At 39.9% G+C, this 27,171-nt stretch overlaps 1 protein-coding gene across 2 annotated transcripts in view; it reads right to left on the bottom strand.

Moving 5' to 3' along the window:
• The window catches only part of MSRA (methionine sulfoxide reductase A), a 214,549-nt gene that overhangs the window by 124,422 nt on the left and 62,956 nt on the right, over positions 1–27,171 (bottom strand). For both annotated transcript variants that reach the window (XR_014490690.1, XM_083348460.1), the window contains exons 2-3: positions 16,371–16,439; positions 579–698 (exon numbers count right to left, since the gene is read on the bottom strand). Coding sequence is in view for 1 of the 2 variants with exons in the window: in XM_083348460.1 (XP_083204586.1) it covers positions 579–698; positions 16,371–16,439 (189 nt within the window). In the remaining variant the exon portion in view is untranslated. The remainder of the gene's footprint in view (positions 1–578; positions 699–16,370; positions 16,440–27,171) is intronic.

Below are 27,171 nucleotides of genomic sequence, written 5' to 3' on the forward strand. Positions count from 1 at the left end.
GCCCTGTTCACCGCCCTGAGTCCTTCGGGAAAAGGACTTTTTCCTTTTCTTCATTCTGTTCTTGAAAGATATGCTAATGTACAATCCTCAAGAAAAGCATATTGGGCAATGACTGTTAGTCCTCCCAGGTAAACCAGGCAGGAAACAGGACTGAGATGAAGAAATTCTACTTTATTGTAAGGCTACAGTAACAGAATCTTGCAAGTTTGAAGGCACAAATATCCCATCGCCATTTTTATCTGCTTGATCCATTAGGGTGGGTCCTTCCCATTTTTTTTTCCTGAAAGCTGCATTAAGCCATTGAGGGCTCCTTGCCTCTCTCATCTGATTGGTTCCTAGACAGTATGACTTCCCCTTTTTCTCAAATGTGATCCAAAGTTTTACAGAATAGGAAGCATGAAGTTAGACAAATACATTGGTATAAAACAATTTCATAAATTTATATGCTAATAACTTCAGCTGTATAAATTCCTCTTAACCTCTTGCATGTTATTTTATTTCTTGACTTCCTAAACATTTATTTCTTCTATTAATTTTGTCAGTAAGAGATATCTAATTCATAAAAATATGAACCTTACCTGAACAGATTTCTTCATATGTGGGATTTGGGGTATATCCTCCTGCATAACCGACTTGAGTAGAGTAGACTCCTTTCTGCTTCCAAAATTTCTTCTCTGCCCCCCAGAAACAGCCCATCCCTACAATAAGCATAAACAGTTATAATACTAATAAAGCTGAGTTGCTTACATTATATATAAAATTCTTTATTGGCCGAGTGTGATTGGACACACAAAGAATTTGTCTCTTGTGCATAAGCTCTTAGTGTAGATGCAAGAAACAAGTGATAAATCATGATGGTAATAATAAAATACAATCATAATTCATAAGATACAACACTCAGTGATAGGCATAGGATACTAAATAAAGCAATCAACATAAATCATAAGAAACAAACATCAAGTTATATATCAAATTTATAAATGATATAATAATAATGTATTTATTCTTAATAGCATACCATGATACTTTTCATTTTGTCTCACTAGAGATCTTTATATCAGTGTATGAAAAGATATGTGTGCTCTCTTTGTGTTTGCTGAACAAGCTGTCATGAAGTATTTTTGACAATTTAACTGTAGACCCCTGTTTTACGGAAACAATGATGTCTGCATTTCCCTTTCAATTAAATTAAAATGTTACCAGTGTGGAATTTCAGAGATATCAATAAAAATAATATCTCGACCCACATGATGCAGATGAAAATGTAATAGAAAGATGTTTTGGGAACACATTCTTTGAACATCAAGCAATTCGTGACAACTCTGTTTTTTGGAAAAGCATCAATATATTCAATAAGATATTTTTTCCTCTTTTTTCTGACAAACTCACTCTTTTGTAATTCACAAAGCTCATGATCTTAAGTAAGGTTAGTGTTTAACACAAATAACGTACGCTAGTTAAAGACATGACAGTTAAATAACATGTAAAAATTGGCAAGCATTAACCTAGATGTTTGTACCTGAGGGTATTATACAAATTTGGTTAGCTTACTATCTAACATATTGAAATGAAATGAAATGAGTTTACTCCATTATCAACATAGTAATTTGACAACACTATATTTAAATTTGATTTCTGGATTGAAATATGAAGCTAACTGAATAGGAAAATTTAAAATGTTTTTCATAAACTCAAATATTAAAGGTGCTGATGCTGCCTGATTTTAGATGCTGTACTTTATCAAAAATGGCTTATAAAATACAGAACCTTTAATGAAAAAACCCATCTATATAAGAGCTTTAGGGTAGGTTAAAAGGCAATCATACATATTTTTACAGCATAATTTTATTTTAGTTGATTAGCAAACTGTCAAAACACAGTAATCTGTATTAATGGCAAACATTCATTTAATGTTCTGCTTCCTGGCATCTCAAATCTTTAGAGGTGGCAGAACAATAATTAACTAAATTAGAGATCATGCAGGAAGAAGGTGAGAAAAGCCTTCTCAGCCTCATCAATTCATGTATGCAAATAATATATAAAGTGCATATAAAAATGAAGTATTTATTCACTGACATGGCCAGTTTGCAGGTATAAGTTGGCAAATAACCTCCATATAAATGACCTTGTAGCCTCAGAAATCATCCTATGAAATTGAAATCTCCCAAATGGTACTAAATTAACAGCAAGCAGGGATAAGAGCCATTTTGAATCCGTGTTGCATTGACAGATATTAACATTTTGGGGCTAGAAAATATATATCAACTAGGAAAATTCATAAAACATCTCAAAAACAGCTTCACTTAATAGCTGTTAAAATTATCTTGAATGTTGTCCTAAAGAAAACTTGTGTCAACATTTTGCAAGATATCCCTTTCTCCTTAATCTGGTTTAAAGTCTTGAGAAGACCCTACAAACTGGGAAGAGGAGAATTCTTTGGGATAACCAAATAGCATCAAAGCATATTAGTATAAAAAAATATGCAATTGGAATTGAAGAGACTGCATTTTCTTTGTGGATTTGTGGATCAAGTGAGAAACTGTCTCAAGGAACTAAAACTTGACATTTGCATTGTTAAAACAGAACCATTGTGTTTTCATTTGGTATAATTATTATTAAGCTGATTTGTTTCATGGTAATTAATCCTTTGATGGATCATCTGCTAATAAATCCTATTTTTGCAGACCACAAAGCCTCCCAAGATTGGCCACTGAAATATGACAGCAAAATGGCATAATTTCTTTTTTAAAATGTAAATTTGAAAAAAATGGGTCCATTATTCTTAGACTTTAAAGTACCCTTTTTTCTATTCCTCCCACCTAATAATAATAAAAAAGGGAAAATTTCAACCCTGCCCACTCTTACAACAGTAACTGGCAGAATGACTCCTGTTGGCTATAATGCCTGCAGCTGTAAAAGTAAAAAATAAAAATAACAACACTATGATTCCTGGACAAAGTAAATCACTCATTTCTTTTACATAAAAGGGATCACTTACCAAAAGTTCTTGCAGTGACAAATATAGGAAACTGTCTTCTGGTTATGATTTGTTATTTGGTTGGCATGCATATTTATTGTATGATAAGAAAGTGGATAATGTGTTTAAGATACATATATTAAGGTATGCTCTGTTGCGAGTATGGAAAAAATATAGACATAAGTTAAATTATAAGATACCAATTTGGGCAATACCTAAACATGCAATAGAAAATATAAACGTTGGATTTAAACATGATGAGACTACATATAAGGAAATTTTAAGGACAGAAAGAAATGTATGGCAATTAAAGCCATATAATATTTTAAAAGAAGAAAAGATTGTACAAACTTGGTTCCAGTATGGGCAGTTACAGGCAAGATGGAAAGAAGATCAGAAAGTTGGTTTTTCGATAACTGATGAAAATTTGGTAAAACAAATTAGAGGTCAAGGTCAAGCACATATAAGAAGGATATATAATGCATTGATAGAAATTGACTCAGAAACGGAACTTGTTAAAGATTGTATGATAAAGTGGGCTCAGAACTTTCAGGAGGTTATAACAATGGATACTTGGGAAAAGATTTGGGTTAGAAACGTAAAATTTACACAGGCCCAAAATCTAAGAGAAAATTTTTATAAAATGTTTTATAGTTGACATTTAGATCCTAAAAAACTAGCAAGTATGTATCCGAACTGTCAGCCCAAATGTTGGAGGTGTGGTTGTGAGGATGCAACGTATTTTCATATATGGTGGACTTGTAAAAAAGTCAAAGCTTTTTGGATTAAAATTTGGTGGAATATGCAAAAGATATTTAAGAAAAAGATAAGGTTTTCTCCGCAGTTGTTTTTGTTGGGTATTATTACAGACTTTACTGTTATAGACACTAAATTGATGTTGAATCTAATCACGGCAGCAAGACTTTTAGTAGCGCAATACTGGAAGAAGGAGGAACTGCCGACTATAGAAGAGTGGACTTTGAAAGTTTCTAACTTGGCGGAAATGGCAAAGATTTCAGCATATTTGAAAGAACAATCGCAACAGAGATATATTGTGGAATGGAGAAGATGAATTGAATATATTCAGAATAAATATGGGACTAAAAATTTCATTTAGCATTTGAATAAGTATTAGTTTTATATGATGTATTATTAGTTATTAGTTATTTGTTAGTAATATAATTATGACTATGGAGAGTTAAAGTGCGATAGAATTTAATGTTTTATTTTTGTTGTTAGCATATTTTAGCTTATGTTTGTAAGGCTATAACTTGTATTCAGCTCTGGGAAGTCGGGGAGGGGGGAGGGGAGGGGAGGGTTGGGGAGAGGGGAGGGGAAGAGAGTTTTTTTCTATTTTAAAAATGTATTGTAAAACTTTTCAATAAAAAAAGGAAACTGTCTTCTGTATGTGTATAAATATTGAGCAAAATATAGTTTACATGTAGATCATATGTCAACACTGCTAACATTGGATGTTCTTTCTTTGACAACATATGGAGATGCAGCCATTTTCCTTCTTATATTTTACTCTTAGAGTTAGAATTAGATGATTCTGGGTGGGGAGGAGGAATGTGTATGGGAGTTAGTTAAACAACAATATTGCAGTAGTATGAGAGTCAAGGTTTTTTGAAATAAGAGATGATAAGAAATGGTGGGTTGGAGAATGGGAGGGAAAGCCTGCGTTTCAAATTAATTGGAGGAGGGATAATTAGAGGAGGTATTTGTTAATTAGAGGAGGGATTTGCGCTAGATACTATGTGTTCAGGGGAGGGGAATTCAGATTTTGGCTTCACCTATATTCGTGCCGATGCTATGTTACTCGAATAAAGATTCTTTTAGGAAAACAATGCCTTGAAGTTCTTTGAAGATTTTCATCTGTCAGAACCATGACATTAAGCCAAAATCTCCAACTTTTCTAACTATCTAGGGATCCCGAGCCCCAATCACTGTCCCTAGAATCAAGGGATAAGCTGACAAAGGTTCAGGGAAGATATCATCATGGAGAAAGAGAAGATGCCTGAAGCCAGTACCCTGGCAGCAGCTGCTACCCCGGGGGGAGAGGAGCAACAGCCAGCACGCCAGTGGAGAAGGAGCTTTTTCAAGCCTCCCAGCTGGGGGCAAAACCCAAGCCATTAGGACAGCTGATCTGGTTGTTGGAATGGGCCCTGCTGAGCGGAGACTCCAGATGCCTCAAGACAGCCTTGCCACCCTCGTGCTTCAAAGGCAGACAAGGTTGAGCCATGAAGGAGTTCCCACATATTGCGTTCCCCAGACCAGTGGAGAGTTACCAGATCGTCTGCCACTGAGGACTCGGTGAGTGGAAGTATCTGTCTGGAGCTTGTAGTCAGTCAGTGGGCAAGTTGGTGGAAAAATTTGAGGGGCTAGAAATGAGAAGCAGAGAGCAACCTTCCCATTCCCCACATGCCAGTGATCAGGATGATCGATGAGGCAGCCATCAACTCCTGTCGAGAGGAACACCAAGCCCCTCCTTCATAGATCAGGTGGCCTTTCTGTCCCTGAAGCCTCCTACTAGGACCTCCAGCCCCACATAGAGAGATAGCTCAAGTCACTGCCCCTCCAGAAACCCCAACCGCCACCGAGATGAGGACCCAGGCAGTCACTGGGACAGCCGATCCCCAGACCAGTGTGCATATCAATCACCCAGTCTGGGTCCCCTGCAGCAATGGGGAATATGGCAGCCTCCACAGGTGGGAGGTCAACAGTCTCTGAGCCTGCAGCAGCTGATAGAGGCCTTGCATTAAATTGTGGTGGTACAGAGGCCAGGAGGCCAGCAACCAGTGGGAGAACGGCTACAGCAAGGGGGATGGTCACCACCCCTGAATGTACAGCAAATGCTGAGGGGCCCGCAAATGATGGAGATCCAGCAACAACCCTCTCTGAGGCCACAGGGGATTTTACAGTAATTGAGGATGTCACATCTCCTGGCAGACCAACAGCAGGGGGAATAGCACAACCCCCACCCAAGCAGTAACCATTGGGGGGCCTACAGCAACTGAGGATGCCACAGCTCCCGGCAGACCAGCAGCAGGGGGGACAACAACCCCCACCCAGGCAGCAAACACTGGGGGGCCTACAGCAACCAGGGGTGCAACAATCAAGTGGGGGGCCCAGCAGCAAGTAGGGGTGCACAGTGGATGCCCCAGTAGACATTGAATCAACAGCCAGGGGGGCTAGCAGCAACTGGGGATGCAACAGCCACAGTGGGGGGCCCAGCAGCCATTGATTGCTCCACCTTTCAGAGCGGCCATCGATGGGGACCCAGAGAAGCTGATTCTTTTTGTCAACCAAGTGTGCTCTCATTTGAACTGCTGTGCCTATTTCTACCCAGACCCAACAGCTATGGTCGATGTAGTTGCATCCAGTTTAGAGTAGGAAGCATCCAAATGGCTGAACAATTTATATAATGAGCAAGCCCCCGAATTGGAGGACCCCCATCTCTTCCTCCTAGGACTGAGAGCAAGGTTTGCGGACCCATCCCTTGCCCTCAAAGCAGCCATAAGATAAAACAAGCTGGCAGGCCTGCTCTTGAGTACGTATGAGAGTTTCGCAAGATAGCTAGTCGCATAGAGAGATGGCCTGAGCAGTCCTTAGACCATCACTTCAAAGAAGGGTTAGACGATCCCCTCTCTCAGGCCTGCATCTATCGAGCAGTACCTGATCAGCTAAAAGAATGGTACCAGGCAGCGATAAGACTAGACATTCACCTCACCCACTATAAGAAGCCTCCCCCACCTGAAGCCGAGTCAAGGCCAGAGCAACCCAAACAGCAACCACCACCCCGAAAACCTCCAACTGCTGCAACTGCTGAAAAACCCAGGCCACCTGCAGGCCCACCAATCAAGTGCTTCTGATGCAGACAGCAGTAATATCATCCAGCGAATTACCCAGTCCCCTACCCCCAACAGCAGAATAGACTGGGACCAGAAGCGACAAAGAAACCTGCCCAGCAACCAACAAGAGAGAAATCCAACTGGATCACACAGGAACCTGTTGCCCAAGTCACATCCCCCACACAGAAGGATTTATTTATTTATTTATTTAGTTATATTTATATACCGCCCTATTCCCTGAGGACTCAGGGCGGTTTACAGGGAATTAAAAATCCAAAATACAAAAATTAAGAACCAAATTAAAAAATATTAAATTAACCCTGTAGTCAGTTAAAAAGAACCCCAAATTAAAAATTCCTCCTCAGTCTGGGCCCGAGAGCTCGAAGAGCCAGGTCTTCAAACCCCGGCGGAATGATCGAAGGTCGGGGGCAGTTCTCAGCTCCACTGGCAGCTGGTTCCAGAGGGCAGGCGCTCCCACCGAGAAGGCCCTATCCCTGGGTGTCACCCGCCGGCAGTCTCTTACCGGCGGGACCCTGAGCAGACCCTCCCTGTGGGAGCGCACTGGGCGAAGGGCATTTGATGCCGGCAGCAGGTGTTCCCTCAGATATCCCGGACCCAGGCCATGTAGGGCTTTATAGGTGATAACCAGCAGGACTCGGGCTGAATCCACCCCCACTCTACCCTCTTTCGATAGCAACTATGAAGGAGAGAATGACCTGATGGTGAGTCGACACATTCCACCTTTCTCACTACCTGCCAAACTCATAATCCCTAAGTTGGAGGCACAGGTAGATTTAAAAGTGCTAGTCGATACTGAATGGTCCCAATGCATCATTAGCTTGGCATCTGCCATGAAAATGGGCATACAAGCAAAACTGCTCTCCAAACCTGTGAGGTCTGAGCAAGCCGATGGCTCCCTGATGGGAGGGAATTTAGTCATGCAATTAACTGAGCCCCTACGCCTAGAAATAGGTGAGTACTGGGAGTTTATTTGCTTCCTGGTGGCTCCAAAAATGACTGACGCTGTGATCCTAGGATTAACCTGGTTGGACAAATGGAAGCCGTTTATCTGGTGGGAGAAAGGAATGAGAACTGTGAGGCTACCTATAGGGCCCAACCTCCCCATTGATTCAACATGTTACAGGAAACTTTAGCCCACCCAACGAGCAAGCGCACATGGCTGCCTCACCACCACCAGGCAAGCCACTCATCCCCAGCGAGTACCGGGATCTAGCAGAGGCATTTAGTGAAAAAGAATGTGATGCCCTGCCTCCTCACTGGCCCAATGATTGTTCCATTGAACTGTTGCTGGGGGCCAAACTTCCATGATCAAGAATGTACGCTATGTCTCCCCTCGAAATGGAGGAGATGCAGCGATATGTGGACAAAAACTTAGCGAGTTGATTCACTGAATGGGCCAAGTCTGCTATGGGAGCCCCTGTGTTGTTTAAAAAAAAAAAGATGGGTTTCTTCATCTCTGCATGGACTATAAATCTCTGAACACAGTGAGTGTGGAAAATAAATACTCCCTCCCCCTCTATTGAATGCCAAGCTTTATGTCAAATTGTCAAAATGTGATTATCTTGGCTACATAATTTCCAACAAGGGCATTGAAATGGACCCAGCCAAAGTGAGGGCTATAATTGAATGGCAGCCCCCAAAGACTCGGAAACAGCTTCAGAGCTTCCTAGATTTTGCCAATTTCTACCATCAATTCATCCCTTCCTTTGCCGAGATTGCCCTATCTCTCACAGAACTACTCAAAACAGGCAAAGGAGGAGGGAAGCCATGACCGGGCCAACCACTAGCATGGTCTATGAGCTGTCAGACCTCTTTTGAGAACTTAAAAAGACTATTTGCTGTTGAACTGGTCCTAAAGCACCCCTGTCCAGGGGAGCCCTTTGTACTTCAAGCTGACACCAGCAACGTGGCCGTCGGAGCTGTATTACTGCAAAAAAATCAAAGTGGAGCTTTGCAACCCTGCACCTACACCTCAAAAAAATTTACTGAGTGAAAGGAGATGGACAATTTGGGAAAAGGAGGCCTTTGCAATTAGGTGGGAGGTATTAAACTGGCAACAGTATCTAGAAGGGAGCAAGGTGCCTTTTGAAGTATGGACAGATCACAAGAATCTAGAAGCATTGAAAACTCCCTGCAAATTGTCCCCAAAGCAAGTGCGGTGGGCACAGTACTTTAACTGTTTTAACTTCACTCTAAAGTACATATTGCCCTTCATGGATTACTGACTTGTCGTGGCGAAGGGGCTTGTGTAATTCAATGAAGTTATGAGCTATGCCGTGCAGGGCCACCCAAGATGGACAGGTCATAGCAGAGAGTTCTGACAAAACGTGATCCACTGGAGAAGGAAATGGCAACCCATTCCAGTATCTTTGCCATGAAAACCCTATGGACAGTACTAAAAGGCAAAACAATATGATGCTGCAAGATGAGCCCCTCAGATCGGAAGGTGTCCAATATGCTACTGGGGAAGAGCAGAGGGCTAGTACTAGTAGCGCCAGAAAGAATGAAGTGACTGGGCCAACGCCGAAAGGACACTCAGCTGTGGATGTGTCTGGTGGTAAAAGGAAAGTCCGATACTGTAAAGATTTTTTCTCCATAGGAACCTGGAATGTAAGATCCATGAATCAAGGAAAGCTGGATGTGGTCAAACAAGAGAAGACAAGACTGAACATCGACATCTTAGGAATCAGCGAACTAAAATGGACAGGAATGGGTGAATTTAATTCAGATTTTCTTTCTTATGTTTTACTCTTAGACTTAGAATTAGATGATACTGGGGGTGAGGATGAGGAATGTGTATGGGAGTTAGTTAGATATAACAATATTGCAGTAGTATGAGAGTCAAGGTTTTTTGAAATAAGAGATGATAAGAAATGGCGGATTGGAGAACTGGAGGGAAAGCCTGCCTTTCAAATTAATTGGAGAATGTGATTTATGACTGTTAATTAGAGGAGGGATTTGTGCTAGATACACAAATGTATGTGTTCAGGGGAGGGGAATTCAGATTTTGGCTTCACCTATGTTTATGCCAATGCTATGTTACTCAAATAAAGATTCTTTAAGAAAAACAATGCCTCGAAGCTCTTTGAAGAGTTTCATCTATCGGAACCATGACATCATTATTTTCAAATAATATGAGGCAGCTTAACACCTTCTTATTTTCATCGTTAATGTCAAAGTGCAAAAACATCTTAAAGTTAAGCTCCATTGCATGTGAAATACAAGATACTTCCTGTTTTTACTATTATTTCCCAATTTTAGACAGATTTTTTTCTTTGAAATATTTTAGTCCAAGTCCTATCAAGAAATGAATCAGAACATCTCTGCTACCTCCTGTCATTTTCAACATTTTTTAGAAATACAGTTAATAGAAAAAAGCTAAACCTGCCATCAAATAGATCACAAAGGTATGAAGTTCCTTTGAATCTTCAGAAACCAACTTTAAACTAAAGGGATGTTCTCTGACCAGCTCTTATCTATGTTATTAATATAAAAGTATTAAAATTATGTCACTAGATTCTAAAAATAATTACACAATCATGGCTGTGGGGCAATTGTGCGGTGCGCCAGCGGCCCAATCCGGGCTCCAGAGGCCTACAGCTCTTATCTATGTTATTAATATAAAAGTATTAAAATTATGTCACTAGAGTCTAAAAATAATTACACAATCATGGCTGTGGGGCGATTGTGTGGTGCGCTAGCGGCCCAATCTGGGCTCCAGAGGCCTACAAAAGGCCTCTGCCCCACAGATCTAGGGCTGCAAACAGTTTGTAAAGCCGCCCTGAGTCTTCGGAGAAGGGCGGGATATAAATGGAATTAAAATAAAAATAAAAAAATAAAAAATTTCATGCCCTCTCCACTGCCAATCCACGCCACTGAGGTGCCACAAAATTGCCCCATGGCCATGTATGCGAGCTCCAGAGGCTTCGAAAAGGCCTCTGCCACCTGGATCAGCCATGGGGGGGCACAAAATTGCTGTGCAGACATAGATCCATAGGGCAGAGGCCTTTTCCAAGCAGCGGTGGCAGGGTGATCCATGCAGGGGGTGGGGGTGGGAAATGGCAGCAGCCTCTGGCCAGAGGCAAACATCTGCCCCACTTGCTAGCTGTTTGCTTCTGGCCAAAGGCAAAGATCTGCAACGCACCAAAGCCGGACATTTGCTGTAATGCGCAAAGTGACTGTTTGCCTCTGACCGGAGGCAGACAGCCACCTCGCGTGTCATGGCAAATGTCCAGTTTGGTGTGGTGTGGCTGCTTGGCTCCAGCTGGAGGCAAATGGCTACCTGGTACGTCACGGCAGAGGCCTGGTTTCAGCACGTCGCGGCCTGGCACATTGCGGCACAGGACCAGTTTCAGTGCGTTGTGGCCTGGCGCATCATGGCAGAGGGCTGGTTTTAGGTGCATCGCGGCCACTCGCCTCCCTCCAGAAGCAAACGGCTGCTTGGCACGTCACAACATAGGGCCGGTTTTGGCACGTCACGGCCTGGCACATCGTGGCAGAGCACTGTTTTCAGGTGCATTGCGCCGCTTGCCTCCCCTGAAGGTGAACAGCTGCCTGGCGTGTTGCGGCATAGGGCCAGTATCAGTGCATCGCAGCCTGGCGCATTGCAGCAGAGTGCTGGTTTTGGGTGCATCGTGGCCGCTCACCTCCCCCAGAGGCAAACGGTCGCCTGGTGCATCACAGCAGAGGGTCGGTTTCAGCACGTGTCTTCCCCCACCCCCTTTAATATCATGTCTTCCCCCACCCCCTTTAATATCAGTGAGGCTCCTCCAGTGGACCATGACCCGGTACTCGTCCCAATCCCATCCCCCCTCGGCCAGAGACCCTCAGATTCGTCCCAGTCCTGTCTAGCTCCACACAAGTGCCCCTGACGCAAGTGACATCGAGCTGGCCACTTCCACCCAGTAGGCCACATCCATGCCAGCCACGCCCACCCAGTAGGCCACACCCATTCAGCACCCGACAATAAATAAGTGGGGTTTGGGTTGCAGTTTGGGCACTCGGTCTCTAAAAGGTTCGCCATCACTGGGTTAATTATGACCCCTATATATTAAATACTGATATTAGAATTAAAAGTTTTTGAAGTTGAGATACTCAGAAAGTATGACATAGTTAATCTTATCCACAGATTCCAAAGTCTTCCCTTGCTGATATGTATGTTTGGACCCAAAATTCTGCCTTGTTTAACATACAATGCCCAAAGGGAACAGATGCACCAGTCAGTGATAATAGATCACACAACTGGAATAATCATTATTTATTTATTGGTTGAATTTATTTTACATGCACCACTATCAATACAGCAAGTTTCTTGGGCATAAAATAATTGCTCCCATAATAATAATAATAATAATAATAAGAAGAAGAAGAAGAAGAAGAAGAAGAAGAAGAAGAAGAAGAAGAAGAAGAAGAAGAAGAAGAAGAAGAAGAAGAAGAAGAAGAAGAAGGAGGTTAGTTGTTCTAACTGTCAGGCAGTTTCTCCTTAGTTCTAGGTTGCTTGTCTCCTTGACTAGTTTCCATCCAATGCTTCTTGTCCTGCTTTCAGGTGCTTTGGAGAATAGCTTGGCTCCCTTTTCTTTGTGGCAGCCCCTGAGATATTGGAACACTGCTATCATGTCACCCCTCACCCTTCTCTTCATTAAACTACACATACCCAATTCCAGCAACCGTTCCCTATATGTTTTAGCCTCCAGTCCCCCAATCATCTTTGTTGCTCTTCTCTGTACTCTTTCTAGAGTCTTGACATCTTTTTTACATCGTGGTGACCAAAACTGGATGCAGTATTCCAGGTGTGGCCTTACAAAGGCATTGTAAAGTGGTATTAGTACTTCACGTGATCTTGATTCTATCCCTCTGTTAATGCAGCCTAGCACTGTGTTGGCATTTTTGGCAGCTGCAGCACACTGCTGGCTCATATTTAAATGATTGTCCACTAGGACTCTGAGATCTCTCTCACAGTTACTACTATCGAGCAAGGTACCACCTATACCAGGGGTGTCAAACTCAATTTCATTGAGGGCCGCATCAGCATTGCAGTTGCCCTCAGGGTGCCGGGTGGGTATGGCCAGGGTGGGCAGGGCCTACTGGGTGGGCGGGGCTAGAGTGCATATGGCCTGCTGGGTGGGTGTAGCCAGCTCTACATCGTTGGCATCAAGGGTGCTATGGGGGCCTGGGCAAGAGTGGGAGAGATGATAGCTCTGGCAGAAGGAGGGTCTCTGGGCCAGGGCCAAGGCAGTGGGGGCTGTTCCCTCACTGTTTCCAGGATGGCTTCGCGGGCCACATGAAACCACATTGCGGGCCGGATCCAGCCCCCAGGCCTTGTGTTTGACATACATGTCTGACCTATACTATACCTGTGCATTTTATTTTTCCTGCCTAAATGTAGAACCTTGCTTTTTTCACAATTGAATTTCATTTTGTTAGATAGTGCCCAGTTAAGTTATAGATGATCTTGTTGCCCTTCCTTCCTTCCTTCCTTCCTTCCTTCCTTCCTTCCTTCCTTCCTTCCTTCCTTCCTTCCTTCCCCTTTGAGTTGATTTTTGTAAGTAGTTTGCACTGCCTCCTTCCTAGGAATGAGAAAGAGTGACGGGCTGAAAATCATCCAATTTTTCTTTAGTGCTCAATATATTAAGCACAAGAAATTAACCATAAAAATAAGGTACATTGTATTATTTTAACAATGACAAAAGAGTTGAATCTTTGAGCTAAGTGCCAGAATCTCCACTACGGTATTTGTTGCTTTAAAAACCAAAAGAAAAAGAAAAGCTGCTAAAAATATTATAAATATTTAACTTCTAACTTTCTTTTTTTTTTGTACTTGACAGATATATAATATCCCTAAATATTTAAAATTTGGATATTTATGAGTTGTTCTTTCATCAGTTCTTTTTCCCTTTAATTGCCATATTGTAAATACTTATAATTTACCTTGCTGTGCTATAAGTATGGAAACTGTTCTTGCTTGAATGAGGTAAAACTTCTGCTGTAAACACACGCTTTTAATTTTGCCATTACTACATATTCTCTAACTTTGTTCCCAATCTATTTATGTTTAAATTCTGAGTTTCATTAATAACTCTTTTGTAATATTGTTCTAAGTTTATCCCTGCACCCATGAATATTTATTTTTTTCACCATTGAATTTCATTTTGTTAGATAGGGCCCAATGTTCAAGTCTGTCAAGATCCTTCTGTACCTTGAGCCTATCTTCTGGAGTGCTGGCTAATACTGCCAGGTGTGAATTGGTGAATTAATAATCTGCTTATTCCTATGAAAATGCACATGATGCCAAAAATAGTATGATGGCACATAAAAATAGTTGATAGCTAACGCTCAGTCTTCTCTAAGTAATATCAAAAATATTCTTTCTCCAAAAAAAACTGAACAAACCAGGATCAACACTATTGTGTCAAATCCCAGAAATTTTATTTTATTTATTGAATTTGTTTGCTGCTCATTTCACCATAAGGTGAGAGTAAGAATCTGCTTTTTAAGACAAGAGTTATACTTGACTTTTCTGAGGGACAAAGGACATTTTCATGCTAATTAATCAAAGGGTCATGTTCCAAAGATTATGGTAAGGTTAACTGACATAAAGACATATCTCAAGAGTTGCAAAAATGATTCAGTATTTTGGTATAAGTGTCACCTTATTATGCGCTATGAAATGAAGTAAACCAAATTCTTTATCTTTACATTCCACATTTCCTCAAGAGCTAAATATGATGTATAAATAGCACCATCCCACAAAATAACTGAGTAAAATAGTTTGGTCTGGGAGACAGTGATTTCCCCAAGTTACACAGTGAACTTATATTGATTAGTTTCCTCCTTTATTTTCCATACCCAAGTTTGAACTACAGCTTGCCATATATCAAGGTTGAAGTTCCTATCAAGCTTTAGCCCCACTGTGAATAATAGCAGACATCTGTGTATTTCTTTGCAATTTGGGAGTGGGAGTATAATGCACTGATTCTCTTTTATTTCTGTTCAGTGTGTTTTGCTTTGTTGCACCTCACCCAGAGTCCTATGACTGAGGCAATGAACAATCTTGTAAATAAATATATAGTAAGTCTAGCATATTACAACAGCCTAACTAATGGTTAGCACCGGCTCAGAGTTAGATAGAATTTAAGGGGGAGGTGGACCTAGTCTGCTGGTGGCTACGTAGGGATTCTAGCCTGTTTCCTCTTTTAATTCCGCCCCCAGGTTCTGCCACTTTTCCCCTATAAACATAATCTTAATTCTTGACAAATTATATATTTCAAATTCCATTCAACTGTCAAGTTACACCATAAGCTTTATCATAACTAAACTCTTTACAAGATTGTAACTTACCATTAAGATAATAGAACACATATCCCTTTTGAGAAACAGCTACGTCAGTGCAAACCATTGACTAGAAATCCTTAATCATAAAAGTATATTTGATTTCTACTGATTTCTAAGAACCATATTTATATTTGTACCCTGTAATGTTTAAAATGGCTTCTGGCTAATCACAATAATGATTAATATCTTTTGCCAATCCCTTCTAAAAAAATAACTAGGAGCAATAGTGAATGTATTCTTTATTGTAATGCATTAGGATTGAGTTTTAATCCATCATTACATGAATGCTTTAATTTTGTGTGTGTATGTGTACCATCAAGTCAGTTTTTACTCCTGATTACTGCTTGGACATGTCCCTCATTTTCCTTGGCAAGTTTTCAGAAGGAGTTTGCCCTTTCTTGCATCCCAAGCCTAAGAGGGGGTGACTGCCCTAAGTTGCCCAGCTAGCTTTGTGCCCAAGGCAGGCCTACAACTCAGACTCCCAGTTTCTAACCACTATATCAAGCTGAGTCTCTTATTCCATAAAGCAATCTTAATTCATTTTTCATCCCGAGTACAATAACCATATCTGGGTGTGTTGGAGGGGTGTTTCTATTAACAAGTCAAAAGATTAGACTGGATATAAAAAATTCAAATTCATCCATACTTTATTTATTTTTATTTATTTATTTTAATTCCATTTATATCCCGCCCTTCTCCGAAGACTCAGGGCGGCTTACAAGCTTAGCAGTAGCCTTCATTCTATGTATATGCCTGCTTATTAGGGCTTTCATACACCCCCCAAGCGGCATTATTACAAAGTCAGCTTAATTGCCCCCAACAATCTGGGTCCTCATTGATAACTTGGATAAGTTATCATTTTAAAAAGAGATAATAATGGTAAACAGTTTCTTGAAGCAAAGAATTATAGTGATATTCATTAATTTAATTAATTTAATTTAATTTAATTTAATAATATTTCTATACCGCCCTTCTCCCGAAGGACTCAGGGCGGTGAAAAGGGCAAGAATAAAAATACAGGATTACAAAAGTTAAAAATAGATTAAATACATGCCCATATACTAAAAATACATCTTAAAACCCCAATTAAATGACAATAACAATCCCCCCTATTAATAATAGAAAAACAGGATAATTTAATATATGTCTAGTCAGAAATAAAGTCTCAATATTAGACAAATTCAACTTACCAAATATTGCCATGTGCATTCCCTCTGGAAAGGGTTCAGCCATACTATTCCCATTCACATGATGTTTATCTGAAAATCAAAGTAATATTAACTTATCCAATAAGAATGTTTGTTTGACTTATATGGTTCATCTTATATAAGAGAAGATCATCTTTATTGTCATTTTTTTATTGTGGGCACACTGGAACACATTAAAAATGAAATTCTGTTGCCACCTGCTGCTGGCGTCTACACCCCTCCGCCCTGTGCGTTCCCACAGAGAGGGCCTCCTCAGGGTGCCTCCGGTCAGAGAATGCCGGCTGGTGGCCCCCAGGGGGAGGGCCTTCTCTGTGGGCGCCCCGGCCCTGTGGAATCAACTGCCGGTTGAGCTCCGGATGGCACCGGATCTCCGCTCCTTCCGGCGCGGGTTAAAGACCCACTTATTCGAACAAGCTGGCCTGGCCTGATGGGGAGTCAATTTAGGGTTTTAATTATTTGTATATTTCTATTGTTTTATTTTGGGCATTAATTTAATTCTTTTTTTAACTTTTGTACTTTTGTATTTTTATTATATGCCCTGTTCACCGCCCTGAGTCCTTCGGGAGAAGGGCGGTATAAAAATCCACTAAAACTAAACTAAACTAAACTTCTCTCAAAAGTGCACACATACATAACACATATATAAACATGCTATATACAACATATGTATATACCTACACCCTTACATATAAATACATATACATATTAATCACTGTCCATCTTGAATACATAGCAGAAAGAGGAAGCTTGAGAGTTCACAAGTGTAATACTGTATGGAACAAAACTGTGACTGAATCTGAATGTTCTGCTTCGGATACCACAAAGTCTCCTCCCAGAAGGTAACAAGGAAAACAGGTTGTGAAGAGGATGTGTAGTGTCCCAGACAATCCTGCAGACTCTGCTCTAGCAACGCTCATATGCTATGTCCTGGATGGAAGGGAGGGAACTGCCAATAATCTTTTGTGCCATTCTCACCACTCTCTGCACTGCCTTCCTGTCTGAAGCAGTGATGGTTCCAAACCAGACTGTAATGCAATATGACAGTATGCTCCCAATCATCCCTCTATAGAAAGTGGTAAGGATAGGGCAGGGGTCGGCAACCTGAAAAAGGAAAAGAGCCACTGGGAACTGGTTCCATCACACACCAAAAAAAGTGGGAGCAGCGTGCGTGCGTCCATGCACGTGCATGCGCAAAAACGCTTTGTGCATGTGCAAAACGTTTTTTCTTGCGCATGCGCGGACGCGCACGGTTGCCATTTTTTTAATGTATGATGGAACCGGTTGCGCGATGGTGACGGCCTGTTTGCAGAGCTGCCACCTTCGGCAGCCTGCAAACGTGCCGCGGCAGCTTTCCCAGAGCAGCGGTGCTGCCCATTCGCCAGCTTGGTGGTGATGGAGAGTGAAGCAAAATAGCTCTGGAGAGATACAGGAATATAGTTTTTGCTTATTATTTTGAAGGTAGTATGAAACTTACACGTTTGAATAAATATAACAATATATTTTTCTGGCCACTGCAGCTTTTCACTTTTAATGAAAGAGGTAAATATACTCTAACTTAAGCTATTCATGCTTTTTACCATGTATATGTCATGGTTCCGACAGATAAAACTCTACAAAAGAACTTTGAGGCATTGTTTACCTTAAAGAATCTTTTTATTCAAGAAACAAAGTATCGGCACTACATAGTTAAAGCCAAAAACTGATTTCCCCTCCTCTTGGTACAAGGTAATAAATCACAATTCCCTCCTCCAATTAACAGTCATAAATCACATTCCCCAATTAGCTTGAAGCCCAGGTTTTCTCCCCAGCTCTCCAGCCGGCCAAATCTTTATCAACTCTGGGCGCAATAACCTTGGATTCCCACGGCTGAGTTATTATTGTTATGACTAGCTGGACTCTCATCCACATTCCCCCTCCCAGCATCAACGAACTCTAAAAGTGATAGAGAAAAGATGGCTACATTTCCATCTGTTGTCAAAGCAAGAACATCCAATGTTATCAGCGTTGACAGTATAATCAATATTTCTTTCCCAGGTACTTGGAATTTACAATAAACTAATAGACTTCTAAAATATTTTCAGTTATACTTATTGGAATGAAATTCACATTTACATTTTATTTCAAAATCATTTTCTCATGTTCTTCCTATATATCTTAAGAAAATTAATGGTTCTCCCTCCTTTCTTTAAACCTCTATCCATTAAGTCACAAAATTAAAATGCACAACAGCTCCAAGATATTGCATTGTTAAATACATATATTTTCCACCTTTGGAGTAAGCAGTGTTACACATAATGCAGAGTAGAATTAAGAAATAGAAAGCCAAAGATATTGAAGCTGTGGCATAAGAAAAGGAAACAATGATAAATTCAAATTATACTCATACTATTCATTATACCTCTCCATATCTTCTTCTCTTGCAAACCATTTCTGTACAAGGATCATACATTGTCTTTTTTCTAAAACCTTTCACCTTTTTTGAAGATCTCATCAATTCCATACAACCTTTATCCTCTTCTCCACCTATTCATTCTTTGTTCATAATTTGTTTTGTGATTAAATCCTTGTATATGACTAAACTCTCTCAATGTATTTCTTTCATAATGATCATTCACTTTTGCAGTCAATCCACAATCATTCAGCACCCATTGATTCTCAACCCTTTCTTGCCTTATGCTATTTATATAACATTTCCTGCAAAACATTTGATTTCTTACCCAGAGTCATATGCATATATATTTACATCCCCAATAAACATAGGTTTAATTTCACCCACAAGAATTCTGTATTTTTATCTGTGTATGTGTATATATTCCAAATATAAATTTTATTAAAGACATTTTTCCACAAAGTAAAAATAATAGATTCTGAGTTGAAGATAAGTGAAGAAAAGTAGTAGAAAAGTGAAAAGAAATTAAAGAAGTAAAAAATAAAAAGCGGTTTCCACTTTTTTATAACATCAGTTATTATGTTTATATTTTGTCCTAAGGCTACATTAAAGTTTCCTTCTTTCCATAATGTACCATTTCTAGTCATCAAATCCATAAATCATCAGTTCATTTTTTTCAGCAAAAAGTCCATAAAGGTTTCCCACAGCATCTTTACATAAATATGCGTAAATGCTTTAAAACAATGAAAAGGACATCATACATTCAGTGCTGAATTTTTAAACTATCCGTGTGTTCTCATGCATTTTTTACCCTTGTCACATATGACTCTGACTGCTTTCAGTAATGACCTTCAATTCTATATTTATGCACAATATTCCATAATTCAAGACTATTTGTTATTTTATTTCTTAATTATTAAAACATGCAAAAATGAAAGTTGGCTATTTTTCCTCTTCCATCATAAATTGAACATTTACATGAATACTATTCAAACGCTGCAGAAATTCTTGAGCTTGAAAAATTATTCTTATTTTAATTTTATCCCAAAACATATAATCACTTTTATTTTTAATTCCATTCACTTTCCTGGACACTCCTTCTTTAGCCCTCTTTACCCATTTCAGAACATATATTTTTTTTTATTTTCATTGAAACCATTCTGCATTTTCCATGCTACTTTCAATCTTACCTGTTTCTTGCTCTGTTTGACTAAGATGATTTACAACTTTCTTTCTCTATATATACATACAATCTTTCTCACTAAGTACATTCTCTTACTTGCATTTTTCCTCATCCTCAGCCTCTTTCACATCATCTTTCAAGCAAGCATATTATTTTTACTTCCCATTAACATAACTGCACATTTCAATAGGACTCTACAATACAATCCTTTTCACTGTGTTTGAAGCAGATTTCACATTTTTCCTTATGTCTATTTCCCATTCTGTTCAGAATTAATTTATCTTGTAGTACTTTTTGTACAAGAATAGTACTTTCTCTTCCAGAAATATTTTTTCTTTTTAGTTTAGTTTAGTTTTTTCTTCTAGTTTCTTTCACTTCTTCCATCTTTTTCCAAGACCCACTCCTGATACTACCAAAAAGTTTTATCCCTCATCTGGAACCCCTTATCATCCATATGAGAAAAAATATAAAAGTTCCCAAGTTCTATTTTTCATCAGAAAAAAATTAATCATGTTTTTGAACTAATTCATTTGCCATGTAAATACAACATGAATAGACTTATGCCTAAGTCACATAACTATAACAGCCATTACTGCAAATGCAAAGTTCACTAAAGGACAGCACTTGGCACCTTGATCCCACTGTCACTCTAATCTAGTGCTATCAATGAAGATGTGTGTTTGGTCCAGTGGTTAAGGCACCAGGCTAGAAACTGTGAGACGGTGAGTTCTAATCCTGCGTTAGCCATGAAAGGCGGCTGGGTGACTTTGGGTCAGTCACTCACTCTCAGCCCAACTCACCTCACAGGGTTAGAAGAGGAAGAAATATTAGATATATTCACTTCCTTGAGCTGTTTACATAAATAATAAAGGCAGGATATAAAATAAATAAATAAAAATAATAAATAATAAAGATGGGAACAAGTGAGAGCCTTTCACATTTACTTGTGGAGTTACAAAACACAATCTAAGGACTCCTATGTTAATTTGTATTCTTTAAATCTATTTCTCTTAGGCTTGAATCATGTTAATAGCAGTGTGGTTAATGGCAATTTAACTAAAGCAAACAAAGTTGTTCTTTGTCCCCTTTGCTATAAATCCTGGTCCTTAAAGTGTTGAATAGAAATATTTGACAAGATGAGAAGATAATGGGACAAAACATTAAAAATGAGAGTTTTAAGTTCAGAGCTTTAATGGATTATTTATTTATGATCTTACAAGGCTCTCTGAAAGATTTTACATTTTTGATGAAACAACCTTCCTTAGCAGCAGAAATTCTTGTCTCAATTGCAGTCATAACCTGAAGAATATCTGTACTTTTTGTCCATATTTCCTCATCAAATAACTGCTAGCCTCTTTCTGGCTTTATTCTCACCATGACTCCATGTAAACTTTTTTCAATGCTATAAGTGAACATCAGTATAAATCTGTAAGCCAGTGGGTTACCTTTCAGCCTTTGTACAAATGCTAACCAATTTCAGTGCTCTCATCAGATGGGTAATAATTTATCTGTCTTAAAAAGTCAGGAGAAAATGGTCCAAATGCACACTGAAGATATAGCAACAAGACTAAGCAATCTCACAATATGGTTGAGAAAGAACTAATGACCTGCAAAGACAAGAAAGAACAAAAGAAAGTTGTCTCCATTTACTGTTGTTGCTTTCCAACGGAGTATTCTTGCTCCCAACAAAAGTCTCTAGACACTATGGTCTAGGTAGAAAATGGTAGCCATCCTGTGACCACAGTTCCAATAACTGTCCAAATAACTTCACAAAGGCCTTAGGACTTTGCTTTTCCAAACATCAGCCCTTCATGCAATTGTATATGATATTAAAGGAAAATTGTGGCAAAAAGAGCTATTTAAATTTTTTTAAACAGATCTACTCTTCTTTAGTACTAGTAGCGCCCGAAAGAATGAAGTGACTGGGCCAAAGCCAAAAGGACACTCCGCTGTGGATGTATATGGTGGTGAAAGGAAAGTCTGATGCTGTAAAGATTTTTTCTCCATAGGAACCTGGAATGTAAGATCCATGAATCAAGGAAAGCTGGACGTGGTCAAACAAGAGATGACAAGACTGAAAATCGACATCTTAGGAATCAGCAAACTAAAATAGACAGGAATGGGTGAATTTAATTCAGATGACCATCAGGTATACTACTGCGGGCAAGAATCCCTCAGAAGAAATGGAGTAGCCTTCATAGTCAATAAAAGAGTAGGAAAAACAATACTGGGATACAATCCCCAAAATGACAGAACGATTATCAGTTCAAATCCAAGGCAAACCATTCAATATCACAGTAGTCCAAGTCTATGCCCCAACTACCGGTGCTGAAGAGGATGAAATTGACCGGTTCTATGAAGCCCTACAGCACCTTATAGAACTAACAACAAAAAATGATGTCCTTATCATCATGGGGGATTGGAATGCTAAAGTAGGAAGCCAAAAGATAACTGGAATAACAGGCAAGTTTGGCCTTCGAGTACAAAATGAAGCAGGGCACAGGCTGATAGAATTTTCTCAAGAGAATACAATGGTGATAGCAAACAGTCTTTTCTAACAACCCAAGAGACAGCTCTACACATGGACATCACCAGACAGTCAACACAGAAATCAGATTGACTATATGCTCTGCACCCAAGGATGGAGAAGCTCTATACAGTCAGTAAAAACAAGACCAGGAGCTGACTGTGGCTCAGACCATGAGCTTCTAGTTGCAAAATTTAGGCTTAAACTGAATAAAGTAGGGAAAAGCATTAGGCCACTCAGGTATGAACTAAATCATATCCCTGACGAATATACAGTAGAGGTGACAAATAGATTTAAGGAATTAGATCTGATAGACAGAGAGCCTGAAGAACTATGGACGGAGGTTCACAACATTGTACAAGTGGAAGCAACCAAAACCATCCCAAAGAAAAAGAAATGCAAGAAAGCAAAATGGCTGTCTGAGGAAACTTTGCAAATAGCTGAGGACAGTAGGGAAACGAAAGGCAAGGGAGAAAAAGAAAGATACACCCAATCGAATGCAGAATTCCAGAGAATAGCTAGAACAGATAAGAAGGCCTTCTTAAATGAACAGTGCAAAGAAATAGAAGACAACAATAGAATAGGGAGGACTAGAGATCTCTTCAAGAAAATTGGAGATGAAGGGAACGTTTCATGCAAAAATAGGCATGCTAAAGGACCAAAATGGCAGGGACCTAACAGAGGCAGAAGAGATTAAGAAGAGGTGGCAAAATTACACAGAAGAACTATACAAGAACGAGCTTAACGTCCCTGATAACCACGATGAGGTGGTCACTGACCTCAAGCAAGACATCCTAGAATGTGAAGTGAAATGGGCCTTAGGAAAGCTGAGCAACAACAAAGCTAGTGGAGGTGACAGTATTCCAGCTGAGCTATTCAAAATCTTAAAAGACGATGCAGTAAAAGTGCTACACTCAATTTGCCAGCAAATTTGGAAAACTCAACAGTGGCCACAGGATTGGAAAAGATCAGTTTACATTCCAGTTCCAAAGCAAGGCAGTACCAAAGAATGTTCAAACTATCGCACCATTGCACTCATTTCACATGCTAGTAAAGTTATGTTTAAAATCTTATAAGCTAGACTCCAGCAGTATGTGGATCGAGAACTACCAGAAGTACAGGCAGGATTTCGAAGAGGCAGAGGAACTAGAGATTAAATTGCCAACATAAGCTGGATCATGGAGAAAGCTAGGGAGTTCCAGAAAAACATCTACTTCTGCTTCATTGATTATGCTAAAGCATTTGATTGTGTGGATCACAACAAACTGTGGCAAGTTCTTAAAGAGATGGGAGTACCAGACCATCTTATTTGTCTCCTGAGAAACCTATATGTGGGTCAAGAAGCAATGGTGAGAACTGGACATAGAACCACTTATTGGTTCAAAATTGGGAAAGGAGTCCAGCAAGGTTGTATACTGTTACCCTGCCTGTTTAACTTATATGCAGAGCACATCATGAGAAAGGCAGGGCTAGATGAATTAAAAGTTGGAATTAAAATTGCTGGGAGAAATATCAACTACCTAAGATATGCAGATGATACCACTCTAATGGCAGAAAGTGAAGAGGAACTAAAGAGCTTCTTGATGCGGGTGAAGAAGGAAAGTGCAAAAGTTGGGTTGAAACTAAACATTAAGAAAACCAAGATCATGGCATCAAGCCCTCTCAATTCCTGGCAAATAGATGGGGAAGAAATGGAGGTAGTGACAGATTTTATTTTCCTGGGCTCCAAGATCACCGCAAATGGGGACTGCAGCCAAGAAATTAAAAGACGCTTGCTCCTGGGGCGGAAAGCCATGACAAATCTAGACAGCACACTAAAAAGGAGAGACATCACCCTGCCAACAAAAGTGCATATAGTTAAGGCTATGGTCTTCCCAGTTGCAATGTATGGCTGTGAAAGTTGGACCATAAGAAAGGCTGAGCGCCAAAGAATTGAAGCCTTTGAACTATGGTGCTGGAGAAGACTCCTGCGAGTCCCTTGGACTGCAAGGCGATCAAACCGGTCAGTCCTAGAGGAGATCAACCCTGTCTGCTCTTTAGAAGGCCAGATCCTGAAGTTGAAACTCAAATACTTTAGCCACCTAATGAGAAGGAAGGACTCACTGGAGAAGAGCCTAATGCTGGGAAAGATTGAGGGCAAGAGAAGAAGGGGACGACAGTGAATGAGGTGGCTGGATGGAGTCACTGAAGCCGTAGGCGTGAGCCTAAAAGGACTCCAGAAGATGGTAGAGGACAGGAAGGCCTGGAGGATCGTTGTCCATGGGGTTATGATGGGTCGGACACGACTTCACAACTAACAACAACTGTTCTTTATTTGACTCCTGGTCCATTATTCTTTTAATAAAGATGAGTCCAATAAATCACAGACAAATTTGACCTTTGCTCCAAATAATTCATTGGTATTTTTTTTAAAAAACATCATTAGTAAAACATGGCTTGTTGAATAAACCACTCTTTATAGTTCTTTCTTTGCACTAAGCCATAAATCATGGTTTTAAAACCACAGTGCCTAGATTTACACAACATGTTAAGCCAAAACAAAATGACTTTTTTATGATTCGCCTAAGTATGATGTGTGAATGTATCCAGCCTGTAAGCATTTTACCAATATTTAATACTAAGGGAAACAGAAATACAAAGAATATAATCTGAATCTGCAGTTTCTCTAGAACTCAATTACACTACCAATTGCTGCCCTTGGAACTGAGAGTAGCAGCAGCAGCCGCTTTTATACTTGGAGACGGGGTCCCAAGAAAAGAGTTAAAGAGACAAATAATATGAAGTAAAGAATGAGAAAATTTCCAGAGCAACCAGGTGACTTTTCAGCTAATTAGATGGAGACTTATTAAAAACAACACGGTTTCAATTTATATTTCAGAACAAATTATTTTTACTTATTAAAAGTGACAGTGACGAAGGGTACTGTGGTAAGTTTGAGCAATTTGTTCATATAGCACTAGCACAATCTGACACCTCATATGCAATTGGATGTATTACGGCAAGAGCACTACTGTCTGCATACTGATCAATATTACAAAATATGATGTATTTCAGCATAGTATTTCTGCAGATTATTCCAAAACTCATTTTATACTGAGTTGAAGATAAGACCCAAATTCCTTCTGGATTTCTTTGTTTGTTTGTTTGAAAGCAGCTATCTAACCAAAGAAAAATAACTTATAGTATATTACTATCAGTGAGAAAACTAAGTTTGGAATAAAATAGTTGTACACTTTTAAATTACTCATTTTTGGAAATCAAGAATACAATCCATATATTTATGTTTCAAACAGTACACAACTGCCTAATCAGCCTTTGAAATCCATAACTCTACTGCACATTTTCCTGTTTTCATCTACAGTATCCTTTTGATTTTCTCCCATACCATTCATTTTCTAGACAGAAGATACAAAACCAAAAGGAGCTACATACAGTTGCAAGAAAAAGTATGTGAACCCTTTGGGATTACGTGGAGTTTTGCATGAATTGGCCATAAAATGCGCTCAAAACGTCATGTAAGTCACAACAATAGAAAAACACAGTCTGCTTAAAATAATACTACACAAACATTAGCTGTTGTCATGTTTTAATTGAACATAAGATGGAAACATTCACAGTGCAGGGTGGAAAAAGTATGTGAACCTTTGGACTTAATAACTGGTTGACCCTCCTTTGGCAGCAATAACCTCAACCAAACGTTTCCTGTAGTTGCAGATCAGACCTGCACAACGATCTGGAGTAATTTTGGACCACTCCTCTTCACAAAACTGTTTCAATGTAGCAATATTCTTGGGATGTCTGGTGTGAATCGCTCTCTTAAGGTCATGTAACAGCATTTCAATTGGGTTGAGGTCAGGACTGGGCCACTCCAGGAGGCGTATTCTGTTCTGTTGAAGCCATTGTTTTGTTGAATTACTTGTATGCTTTGGATCATTGTCCTGTTGCATCACCCATCCTCTGCGGAGCTTCAGTTGGCAGACAGATGGTCGTACATTTTCCTGCAAAATGTCCTGATAAACTCCAGAATTCATTTTCCCATCAATGACAACAATCCGTCCAGGCCCTGAGGCAGCAAAGCAGCCCCAAACCATGATGCTCCCTCCGCCATGTTTTACAGTGGGGATGAGGTTTTGATGTTGGTGTGCTGTGCCTTTTTTTCTCCACACACAGTGTTGTGTGTTTTTCCCAAATAACTCAATTTTGGTTTCATCTGTCCACAGTATATTTTGCCAGTAGTGCTGTGGAACATCCAGGTGCTCTTTTGCAAACTTCAAACGTGCTGCAATATTTTTTTTGGACAGCAATGGCTTCCTCCATGGTGTCCTCCCATGTACTCCATTCTTGTTTAATGTTTTCCTTAATGTAGATGTGTCAACAAAAATGTTAGCATGTGCCAGAGATTTCTGTAGGTCTTTAGCTGACACTCTAGGATTCTTCTTTACCTCATTAAGCATTATGCGCTGTGCTCTTGCAGTCATTTTTACAGGACGACCACGCCTAGGGAGAGTAGCAACAGTGCTAAACTTTCTCCATTTGTAGACAGTCTGTCTTACCGTGGACACATGAACATCAAGGCTTTTGGAGATACTTTTGTAACCCTTTCCAGCTTCATGCAAGTCAACAATTCTTGATCGTAGGTCTTCTGAGAGCTCTTTTCTGCGAGGCATGGTTCACATCAGACAGT

Source organism: Vipera ursinii, assembly GCF_947247035.1.
Source record: "Vipera ursinii genome assembly, chromosome: 1".
NCBI classification, from domain to species: Eukaryota; Metazoa; Chordata; class Lepidosauria; order Squamata; family Viperidae; genus Vipera; species Vipera ursinii.